We start from the raw sequence: 12,370 nt of genomic DNA, 5'->3' as shown, positions 1-12,370 counted from the left end.
AAAGGGTCTTGCTAACAAGTGCCCTAAGGGCATTGTTTAAGGAACCCAAAAAAAGAAACTATGTCTTAAAAATACAAGTCAAACACTTTTTAAAGTCATAACCGTATAATTTCCAATACAAAAATTGCTACTTTTAGATGCTTAAACAATGCCCTTAGGGCACTTGTTAGCATTTTCCAAAAAAAAAAAATAGTGATGGTGAGGTGGTCACAAACAATGTGACCACAAAATGGTGAGAGGGAGAGGCAATTGAAGAAGTTTTGATTTTTATTTTTTTAAATAACTTGCTTTGGAGAGTTTAAATAAACTATTGGTGAACAGAATTTTTGTGCATATAAAATGCTAGGACCTATAATTCTTTTCAAACAGATTCACCTTAATTGCAATACCACAAACATTTTCATTGTGTACAATGTTTATGTTATAACCAATTATAAAATATTACTCGATATTAAATTGGATTTCAAAGGAAAATGATTCAAAGGATAATTCACTTGAACATAATTAGACAATATATTTAAATACTTTTTTAGCAAACAATAGATTTAAAGTCTTATGAATTGTTCAAACACGAAAATAATATACACATAAAAAAATTTGTTAACTTTTTTGAAGAATTTAAGTTTATTAGGCTACATTTATTTTTCGCATCTCGAAATGTACTTTGATAAGTTATAAATTAAATATGATATCATATATAATCAAATTCTTTAAAACATACTTTGAATGTTGTGTTTACGAGAATTGATTTTGCCATCTAAAAAGGTCTAGCGGCACAGCTTGTTGTCCGCTTCCCTCCTAGTCATATGTAAGTAATATTGATTGTAAATACTATTTTAAACAAATAGAGTTTAATCTCATTAGTGTACTAGTTTCTCAGTTCTATTTAAATACATATATATATATATATATTAACATATCATATCAAATATTTGTAAAAAAATAATATCATATCAAATAATTGAGAATATCAATGAGCTTCACCAATGACGAATTATTCATGAGAGCCTGAATTCGATTTCTAGTAAAATAAAGCATGACCAGAATTGTATCAGACTTTTGAAATGTCAGACTCAAGCCTACGTATGAAAAAGTATATGATAGGATAAATTTAGACTTTGCAAAATTTTATCATATCAACTTTTTTCATATATCTATATAAAAATTTGTTTTCGTATGTATAAGTAAATAAAATCTATAATTAGAGTGACTTAATTATATAACAATTTTTTTGTAATACTCATTATTTTCATCTAATAATTATAAACATATATAATATTAATAACCTAAATATTTTATTTTATAATTATCGCAATGTTATGTTATCGTGCAAAAAAAAAACGTTTGTTAAAAAGGCAAAGGAAATTCCCTTCTACTCCTTATTTTTTTACGGACCCTTTCACTCCTAAAAAGCCCAAAAGTCACACAGTCCAATTGAAAAACCCTAAATTTTTTCTCTTCAAAAACCCTAATCCACATTTTTCTGATCAATTTCAGTTTTTCTCTCTTTTTTTCTTTCCTCAGCGATCAATGTCTCTCTACCAAGCTCCTGGGTTCCGATTCCATCCTACTGATGAAGAGATCGTTTGTTTCTACCTCAAGCGGAAACTCACCGGAAAGTTGCCACCCTGTTTTGATCATCTTGCTTTCATCGATATCTACAAGTTTGAACCATGGGATCTTCCTAGTATGTGATCATGTTTTTGCTTTTGTTTAATGTTTTTAATTTATTAGGGATTTTCAATCATGATTTTAAATGTTTGATGCTGTTTTGATCATTTTAGTTTTTTCAATGTTATTGTTTTTGTTTAAGGTTTTTATTTATGGTGATTTGATGATTGTTGTTGTTTTGATTTTTTAGGGTTTTCAATGCTATTTTTTGTAGGGTTTCTATTTAGGGTTTTTCAGGGGTGATATGATGATTGGCGTTGTTTTGATTTTGTCGGGTTTTTCAATGATATTGTTTTTGTTTAGGGTTTTTCAATGGTTGTTTGATGATTGAAGCTATTTTTTAGGGTTTTGTTGTGAGCAATTGAAAGTGTAGTGAGGTGAATAGTTGGATGAAGGAAAACGGGTTCAATTGTTGTCGTTAGGTGGAGGAATGTTGTATTGGTTGGAAGGGAATTGAGGAATGTTAAGTGTTCGTGATGGACGAGTTTGTTTGTGAGTAGTTGAATCAGACCATGCTGCCATGGTGAGTGAGTGTGATTGCAAAAAGTGAAAACGTTTTCGGTTTTAGGTGAATTGAGGAACATTAAGCGGTCGTGATAGTGGTCATGATAGACGAGTTTGTTTGTCAGTAGTTGAATCAGACCATGCTGCCATGGTGAGTGAGTGTGGTTGCTAAAAGTGAAAATGTTTTCGGTTTTAGGTTAGTGTTGAACGAGAAGCGGAAAATGACATGTAAATGTATTGTAGTAGAATGTATTGTAGTAGAAGATGAAGAGTGTGTGTGTTAATAGTGATTGATTGAAAGCTTGATGATTAATGTTGTTTTGATTATTTACGGTTTTTCAATGGTGATTTGATGGTTGAGGTTGTTTTGATTTTTTAGGGTTTTCTATGTTATTTCGTTTAGAGTTTTTCAATGGGGATTTGATGATTGGTGTTGTTTTGATATATTTTAGATATGTCCAAGCTGAAGACTAAGGATTTGGAATGGTACTTCTTCAGTGCGTTGGACAAGAAGTACGGCACTGGATGCAGGACTAATCGTGCTACTGATCGAGGTTATTGGAAGACTACTGGAAAGGACCGGGTTATCAAAAACGGGGAGGAGACAGTTGGAATGAAGAAGACCCTTGTCTATCACCTGGGTCGGGCCCCACATGGTAACCGAAGCAATTGGGTCATGCATGAGTATAGGATGATTGATGAAGAATTGGCCAAAATTGGAGTGCAGGTATTATAGTAGTGATAGACATGGAAATTGAATGTTTGTTTTTTCAATTTTTATTTATGCCCTTTCAAAATAGATAGTGAATAAATAAATTTCCTCCATATTCAAAACTTGTTACATTTACTGTCAACATTATACCTGTTACCGGTGCGCGTACACAACTTGTTTAGTACTTCATTTTTTCTTATCATTTTGTCCATTTTTCTTTTCACGGAAAAAAGTTTCCGCGGTTGACTCACTATTTATTGCCAACCTACCGTAATTATGATCTTTGACCCACAGTAGGTGTCTCAAAGTATCTTCATGGCTCAGGCCCTTTGGGCTCGTTATGGAACTAATCTTTGAGTCTGCAGCCGGATATCTGATTCTTTTTACGAGGTTGGACTACTTTAATCGACGACCCAGGAATTGAACCTGGGTTCTTTTCCTGGGGGAGTCATATTTGCCTCACTTTTTATCTGTGAGTTTCTGTGATTTGTATCTCAATGTTTCATTGCAGTTTACTTTATTTCTTTCATGGGTTTAATTATTCTCTGCCCAAGTTCAGTTTGTATGTTTAGCAAAGGATTTTCTCATAATTCTCTTTCATAGATAGTCAAAGGTTGTTGTGTTCTAAGTATATTGTTTTTCTCATATTTGTATCTTGAATAAGGAAAATTAGTATATTTCACGAGAGCAGCCACTACGCCTTGTATATAGGTTCTGCATGTGATTAATTAGATATTTCTTTTAAAAATATATGATCCATCATGACTATAAGCTGGAAAACCTTATGCATTTGAAGTTTGATCTTTAATAGATGCTAATTCATAGTTTTTTGGTTGCACATATCCATAATTTCTTGAGTTATTTCCACTGCTTGTAATTTAAATCTTGAATAATCTCATACTTGGCTTGCTGAGATTTCTGTCAATTGCTACCAGAATTTCATCTGTCTCCTGAAGATTTGTTTTTATGATTTTGACATTGCATATAGTCGTTTGTATATTAGCCTTAAGATGTTTTTATCCTAGTGAATACATAGGAATTATTATTCAAGTATTGCAATGAGAAATTTAGCTTATAGTTTTGTATTGGGTGGTTCCACAATATGTGGCCCTTTTGGAAATTGGAAGGTGGAGTTTCCAGCTGTAGATTTTTAAGCATTGCTACCAACTAAATTCGGGATTTTTCTTTTCCTTTGCCAATTAATGGATCATTGTTTACTCTAATAGTAGGCAGTCACTGGCAGTGCGAAGGCCTCAACGTGTACTGCAGAAAAGGGGGGCTGTTATTTTTATAGTAGGTTATTTTTAGAAGACAAGGTCTAACATTTTCTTTTCCGCACATGAATCTGCATTCAGCAATTGTTTCATTGTCTCCTTAAAAAAACTATTTCATTTTCTCACCATTAAGAGAATACTTGTTACTCAACTACACTGCTCATTATTGTAGATAGCAAATTGCAAATGAAAAAAATTAACAATTGAAAAAAATATTCACTCAAAGTCGGTACATGTCTGGTATGTCTGGTACTCCATTGCTTGTTGTGAATCGAACAAATTAGCTTTCTCATGTTATATATGGTATGAAAACTCATGTTTTTTGTTGACAGGCCTTTACCTTATTTTTAATTAAACTGCCTTCCCTCGTATTCGTTCCCATATCTATTCATAAAGCATCCTATTATTTGTGCTTTGAATTTATGGAATTAGGTTTTGATTTGATTCTTACTTGAGATGACGTTTGTGTTTGTTTTTGGTGGCGAAGGATGCTTATGTGCTGTGTAGGATCTTTGAGAAGAGTGGTTCAGGGCCTAAGAATGGGGAGAAGTATGGGGCTCCCTTTGTGGAGGCAGAATGGCAGAATGTTGATGAACCAGTCGATCCCTTGCCACCGGTTGATAATCAGCTTCTGGAACAACAAGTGGCTGCTCCTGCTCCTGATTACGCTGAATGGTTGCAATCCATGGTGGCGTTTGATAATGATCTTTTGAATGAAAGATTGCCTGCTCCTACTGATGATAATTATCTTGAAATCCTTGACCTTGACCAGGTTTGTATCGTATCCTAAATGATGTTGGATCTTTCGTTGGGGTTGGAATTTTTTTTATTTTTTTTTGTTTGATTAATCTTTCCTGGGCTATAGATTGTATGCATGTTTGCAATGTTGTAGCTTTGCTTGATTTTTTAATTGAAACCTTTCCTGGGGTGGAGATTTATTTATTGGTGTCCATCATTCTAGATACGTTATTGCACAGCGTTGGCCTTTTCTCCTGAAGGATGATAAACATCTACAGTTTTACTTTATCATTTTTGTCTTTGCGATTTCTTCTCAAGCATTTTTTTATTTTTTATTTTTATATTATCTGCTTTCTTTGATGTTCCTGGTATATTTAATTCTTCTAATTTAAAAGAAATGTCTTCAATTACCAGGAGCTTGATACTAGTGTTACAGTTGGAAATGCTGATTTGCCACCAAACTTCTATTATGGGGAGTGTAGTAGCTTTCCTCAGCATTCCCAATCGGAAGCTGCTTTTGGTATTCATGATCATCAGGCTGGTCTGTATGGTGCGGATTCAGTGCAAGATGGTTACAATGGCGAGACAAACCATAATGAAAATCCTCTGAACTTCAATTTTGCCTCTGAGGATCCAGATCTGTATTTTGATGCGGCTGAATATTTTAAGGGTTTGAACGAAGAATATGTTGAAACCAATGATCTTACGAATCTTGGCGGGGTTGATTCTACCGTGATAGATCCTTCTGTTTCTGCACTGCTAGATGAGTACCTTGAATGCCGTGATGAAGAAGATATTACCAAATATATATGCTTTGATTCTGAAAGTCCCATTGCCAACCATGGACAGTCTTTCATTGAGCAGAATGTGGAGGGCGAAGCTAATGGTAGTTCCTTGACAAACAATCATGTTTTTGAAGCACAGTATAGTAATGGAGTTTTACCTAAGGAGGATCAAGGAGCTGCATCAAATTGGGTCTCAGGAAGTGAAAATGCTTTTGTAAAGCAAGCCAATAAATTGTTGGCCGGCATACCAGCTCCTCCTGCATTTGCTTCTGAGTTTCCTTCTAAGGAGTTTGCTGTTGGGATGCATTCTGCAGCTGAGTTTTCCAATTCAGCTCATATAACTACCGGTATTATTAGCATTACAGACATTACTTACAGTGGCAATGTGATGGATTGGATGGCCGGCAAGAATGGAGGTTTTGACACCATAATGTCTACTGAGTTTTCCCAAACTGCTGCTATTAACTCTGCTACTGGTTTGGTCTGTAGGAAAACTGCATGTATGTTATCACATGGTTGGGTTTACTTGATGGGTTTCTCAGTTGTGATTCTTTCAATGAGTTTGAAGATTGGAAGCTTCATGTATATGGGTAAATGACAAATGCAAGGTTGGCTATGATACAATAATCCAGTCAGTTAATTATTGTTCGGTTGACAGGACTAAGATTCCATGACTTTTGTAGATTTTTTTTATGGTAATTTAGTCATACCGATCATGACATTATTTATCGTAACTTACACGTCTGCATTTCAGTTTGTTGGTTGCAAACAGAGTTCTACTTGATACAATTAGTTATACATTTCAGTAACTATATGCCTTTGTTAGTTTTTAAATAAATATTTGGACTATTTTACTACTACTTGTAGTTATTTTGGGTTGTTGTATTCCCTATTGTTTCACAATTGTAAAGATATAAATTCGTTGTGTTTGATGCCCTGGACAATTATTGTTTCAACAATTCAATATATTAAGAATTTAGGGAGCCCCAACAAACACAGTATTCACAAAGCTATTCCATGGTGACATTTTATCATTTATGTATTATTAGGTTTCATCACGAGCATTTCAAAACGCATGAGGGTGTTGTCATGGTGTGTTTGGTAAAGGGGTGGCGTCACTATTTGCGATGTTTGAATTCCTTTATATCCCTTTGTACTATGTAGATATTGGTGTTGAAGGAAACAAAACTCAATAGTTGCAAGAGGCAACTCATGTTTCCATAACTTTGTTCACAAGCTGTTTGTTGTTGTCTCACCCTAGGGCTACATACTTTCTCTTAACAAATCGGAAAACGTGAGTGAACGACTTTATGAGTCAAGAATCAGAACATGTGAAAGGGGAGACTAAAGAGCACCAATGAGTGTGTCATGTTTCTTTTTTTTCTTCTTCTAAATGAAACAAACATGACTGATGACGTTACACGGGCGAGGTCATTGTCTATTATTAAACTAGAGGGGAGGCGTGTGACGCTAAGCCAAACCTTAGGGAAGGTGATGGTAATTTTTTATTGTTGTTTTTGCTATAATCACTACAATGAAAACAAACTCAGACAACCTGCCCATCGATATTTCTGCCACTCAATTGGAATATCTTTTTCCATTGCTTTGTCCTTGAAGTTGTCGATCTACCTTAAGGACCTCCCCCATCCATTGCGTGGCCAGATTTATGATGAGTGATTGCGCTTCATTGACCACACGACTGCAGGTCTGGTCCTCTCACCACACCGCTGCAGGTAGGGAAACAAGAAAAATTAAAAACTAATGTTGAATGTTCGTTGATATTTCAAAAGAAAATTAATTGACGCTATAGCATGATTGTGTTGGTCTTTTTTGTTTCCAGTTCATGGTTCAGATCTTTTATTCATTTTGATTGACATAATCGAAAATGACAAGTCCTATTTTTTTTGTTTTTGTATATGGTGTGAGCTGAATATCTATGGTGTGAAGTTAATGGCAGTGGTGCAAACTTTTTTTGTTGACAATATAAAAATTTCAGTTATTTGACAGCTGACCATCAAATGTTAGTGCATTACCAAATAGTTTCAAATAAAACTATGTGGATACTATAGTTTTTTCTGACTATTAGAACGAATTTGTTGAACAAAATACTACAATTTGATTCACTGAAAACATTTTTAATACAAAGAAGTCACAATTCAAACTTGCGAAAGTAGATCAAAAGCAATAGAATCTGAACCTCGATTGTCACTTGTCACTATGTTAAAACCGATTCTACAAAATCTTAAACATGAATATTAAAATTTATTTAGGGAAAACACAACAAAGACAAGTCATCATACTGCATAAAATGAGTGAAATATGTTCTTAATTTTTTTTAACGAAATTGGATAATTCAAATGCAGATAAGCATAATCACCAACAAAGAATATCATCATTACCATAATCACCAAGCAGATAAGCAATTAACAATTAATCAATAATGCACTACAAATATGCAACCTAATGATCAGCTACTACAATTAATCATTAATGGTACTAGTGGCATTATCATCTGATGCATTTCGTGCTTCATGTAAGTCAAGAGACTATGAACACTAGATAGTGTAAACTCGAGGTGGAATCACTACGTCAACCTTATCTTGGTTTGAACAAATAACAAAATTATGAAATATAAGGTTGATTTGATAACCGATACTAAATAGTTAGTGAATAGAATGATCAATATAGTCTCAAGTTCGGTTATCACCACCAATCAATACTAACAAATTAGGGAAATGCTAACCATTGCCCTTGAGGCATTGGATAAAGGAACAAAAATAGAAATTTTGTATTGGGAAGTGATAAAAAGTGGTCTAAGTCAACTTTTAAAAAGTTTACAAATTGTTATTTCCAATGTAAAACTACTAATTTTGGTTACCTTAACCATTGCCCTAAGGGCAATGGTTAGCAAGACCCAACAAATTAACATACTAATATTAACCGTTAAAAAAACAAAATTAACATAAGGGAATGTTCTGATTTATTTTGGTGAGGTTAATGTTGCCATCGGCAAATCACAAATCAATCAATCAAAACAACCTCATGTATTCTACTGTGTCAAACATAATATTCCAAGTAAATAATTAGTGGATATACATGACATTACAATTGGTTGTGAAATCTTTCAAAGGTAAATTAGTTGACTTTTTCTTTTTATTTTAATCTACCTTTTATGAAGAGGGTTACGAACACCGTTTTTCTAATTAACGTGGGTTCAACGGTATAAAAATAGATTTCATATAAATGTTAGAAAAGTGCATTTTAGTTGGCTTAAGTGGATTCTTTGTTTATGAGTTCCCTATTTTATGATTCTTATTCTATGGGTCATGTTAACTGATCCTCGAAGCCCTATTTAAACTACTAAATATGGTAAGAAAAGAGAAAATTAACAATAAAAACAACTCTTTTTTAAGTTTCAAAAAATAACATACATAATTTTAAAAAAATATTTCCTTTGCTGGGGATACTACTCCCTCCCTTCCATTTTAATTGAGTCTTTTGTTCATTTCACATATATTAAGAAAAAATATATAAGTGAAAGAGAGAGAAAAATAGTTTTGAATGCCTTGTCAAATATTGATGCATTCTTTCTTATCATAAATGCAAAGTAGACTATATTGAATTGCGAATGATAAAAATAGTTTTAATTAGAGTTATAATTAAAAAAAAGTAATTATCACTATATTGAAAAGTGAAATTAATCAATCTTTTAACAATTTTCTTTTGCAAATAGCTCAGTTATTTTGGGACGAAGTATTTAAGATTTCCTTATTCTATTCTATATTACTCCACTTGACAGTTTGTTCAAATAAAAATAGCAAGAAGAAACAACTCCTCCCTCTAACAAATCCCCAAAAGCAAGAAATGGATTCTCTCAAAATTTTCAAAGGTTATGACAAAGTAGAAGAAAATCTCGAAGATCCACAAAAACAACCACACAACAATCGTAACAAAATCTCCAAACCCCTCATCGCCACAATTTCCATCATCATCACCATCCTCTTCCTTACCCTCACTTTATCTTTCACCCTTTTCTTCCACCACAACACAAACACCGAGTCACAAAAACCCTTCAACTCACCCAACTCAATCCGATCCATTTGCAACGTAACTCGCTTCCCTAACTCATGCTTCACCGCTCTATCCTCCTCCTCCTCCTCCACACAAAACCTCACCAACCCAAAAACCATCCTCAAAATCTCAATCCTCTCCTCCATCAACCAACTCAACAAGACCAAACTCGCTTTCTCCAAGGGAAACGCGTTCAGTGATTGCAAGGAGCAGATCGATGACGCGGTGAGTCGACTCAACGATTCGATGTCGGTGATCACTAACGGCGCCGTAACGTTGACGGATGGTGAAGTTAATGATATTCAGACGTGGGTTAGTGCTGCGTTGACGGATCAACAAACGTGTGTTGATGGGTTGGAAGAGGTTGGTGTTTCTTTGGAGAGTGTTGGAAAGGTGAAGAAAATGATGGAAAAGTCTAATGAGTATGTTAGTAATAGTTTGGCTATTGTTGCTAATATACGCAATTTGCTACATTGAAATTTTTGAATATATTGTTTTTATTGTTTTTTCTTAGTTGTTTATTTAATTTACATAATAAAAAAAAAATTGTAAAAAGGTTTGATTATGCAAATTGTAAATGTTTGTATGAATGTATGATGTATGGGATTAATTTATTTGGTAGAGAAAACTCATTTGTTTGATATTAGTTTCATTTCATGCTTGCTAACATCTTTTTAATTTTTGATCGATTGAAATCTATTGGTATGTGTTCATTTTTCATGAAATTTATTTATTTTTCAGGAAAAGGAATACCAAAAACGGAGTGACAATAACTAAAATCTTTTAAAAGAATAACTATTTTAAAATTGACACAGATAAGTGAGAGATCTGGGGTTCGCACTTAGATCACGATATCTACTCTAGTCTATAATATCAACATTCTTCAATTAGAAGTCTATTAGAGGGAAAAAGGACACAAATTCATTCCTAACAAAAGTAGCATACACCTTGATTTAGTGTGATATCTAGGGCATACTATGATATTTCACCTAAATTATTATACATCAAATAAATCACATTCCTTCATAAACTTAGTTAAATAATATATAAAACATCTATGAAATCAATACACATAAAGATAAACAACACAAAATAATCAATGTACAAGTAAAGTATTTATCACAGTTCACAAAGTGAACCTCGAAAAAAACAAAATTCAATATTACATAATAAAATAATACAGTGTTACCTAGTAAAACTATTTTATATACTATTTATTTTTTTAAAAAGGTCGGCCCGCAAGCCTAGTACCCTAGCCCATGCTAGTGAATGTAAAAACGTAGGCCTGATGGGTTGGCCCAAAAAGGCAGGTCATTTTTTCATGATTTTTTATGGCCCGGCCCACACTAAAATAGAGGGCCGACCCGATGGGCTTGACCCATTTTGAAAACTCTAAATGTAATTGATTAGAAATATAATGTCAAACTTGGTATGGCTATATATATATATATATATATATATATATATATATATATATATATATATATATATATATATATATGTATATGAATCCTATTTCATTATATCGATGTATTGATTTTTGAACTTAATGCTTTTACAGAGTGCAATCCAAAATTGATCTTTGGGTTTAGGGAAGGCTAGATTTAGAATTCTTATTCAAGGTACATGGATAAAGACATTTGTAGATGATAGTTGTGAGACATCAGATTAAATTTACAATCACATTTTTTTGACAAATAATTACTTTGGGATTAAGAGAAGAAAACTGTGTTTTTCCAAAGTTTTAGCTTGAAAAACAAGCTGCAAGCGATTTCTGCCTGCATCCATGCGCTAATGGCACATACAGGGACGCAATAGGAGTCTGAGGCAATGGCAGCACTACCTCATGCGCTAGTGGTGCATGGCCATGCACTAATGGCACACGAGGCATCCCTGTGTGCGAAATCTTGCGTTTTCATCCCGTTTTCGACCGTTCTTCCATCTGGAAACTCCTAGGAACTTGAAATGAATTTTCTTCACTTTGTACTGTCTTCAAAAACCTTCTAGGAACCATTAATCTTCATATCATTGATCCTTCACGCGATGTCTTGAATTGTCGATTTACATGAGTTCTCACTACAAAACACTCAAAACACCTATGAAGTTGCATGATTTAGGATAAAAGTGAATTACAACGACTCAAGTGAACACAATGCAATATGTTCCTCAAACCATTGACAACTCCCCTAATACGTCTCATTTTTCTTCAAATGCAAAGAAAAGTACTGAAAACATAGCCAGAAATATCATTAGATGCTCCGTCATCAGTTATTAAAGAATACCTAAAGGGAGGTTAGTGTAATTTGGCCATTATTTTTTTAAAGAGTAATTTGAGCATGATAATTTTTTTGAAATAGTTGTTATTAAGTATTATAAAGTGGTAAACTAAAAATACATAAAAATATTAAAAGTAATAAAGATATCATTAATGATAAAGATGTCGTTCAGAGTCCCGTGTATGATCACTGATCACTGATCATTTACCCAGTGTTTTTTTATAGTTATACTTTTAAAGAATATAATAGATAATCGTATCTTGCATCTATATCATTTGCTATCTGATAAAAAAGAAAGAATATAATAGTTAATAACAACCATTAAAAATATTATTTATA

General features: G+C 33.3%; 2 protein-coding genes across 2 annotated transcripts; both read left to right on the top strand.

The window, feature by feature from the left end:
- Positions 1-1,489: 1,489 nt before the first annotated feature.
- LOC146937283 (NAC domain-containing protein 53-like) lies at positions 1,490-6,541 on the top strand. Its single transcript, XM_085751701.1, has 4 exons — positions 1,490-1,687; positions 2,628-2,902; positions 4,649-4,933; positions 5,314-6,541. The coding sequence occupies exons 1-4, from the start codon at positions 1,531-1,533 to the stop codon at positions 6,280-6,282; spliced, it is 1,686 nt and encodes a 561-aa protein (XP_085607827.1). The 5' UTR covers positions 1,490-1,530; the 3' UTR covers positions 6,283-6,541.
- A 2,933-nt stretch (positions 6,542-9,474) lies between these two features.
- Positions 9,475-10,396, top strand: LOC146937282 (Plant invertase/pectin methylesterase inhibitor superfamily protein). Its single transcript, XM_085751672.1, has one exon. It carries the CDS (start codon positions 9,549-9,551, stop codon positions 10,230-10,232), a length of 684 nt encoding a protein of 227 aa, XP_085607798.1. The 5' UTR covers positions 9,475-9,548; the 3' UTR covers positions 10,233-10,396.
- Positions 10,397-12,370: the final 1,974 nt, after the last annotated feature.

The sequence above is a fragment of the Medicago sativa genome, chromosome 3 (assembly GCF_051527215.1).
Source record: "Medicago sativa cultivar Bolivia chromosome 3, Bolivia_mono, whole genome shotgun sequence".
NCBI classification, from domain to species: domain Eukaryota; kingdom Viridiplantae; phylum Streptophyta; class Magnoliopsida; order Fabales; family Fabaceae; genus Medicago; species Medicago sativa.
The sequence above is the reverse complement of the archived record's forward strand: the minus strand, read 5'-3'. Positions and strand labels throughout refer to the sequence as shown.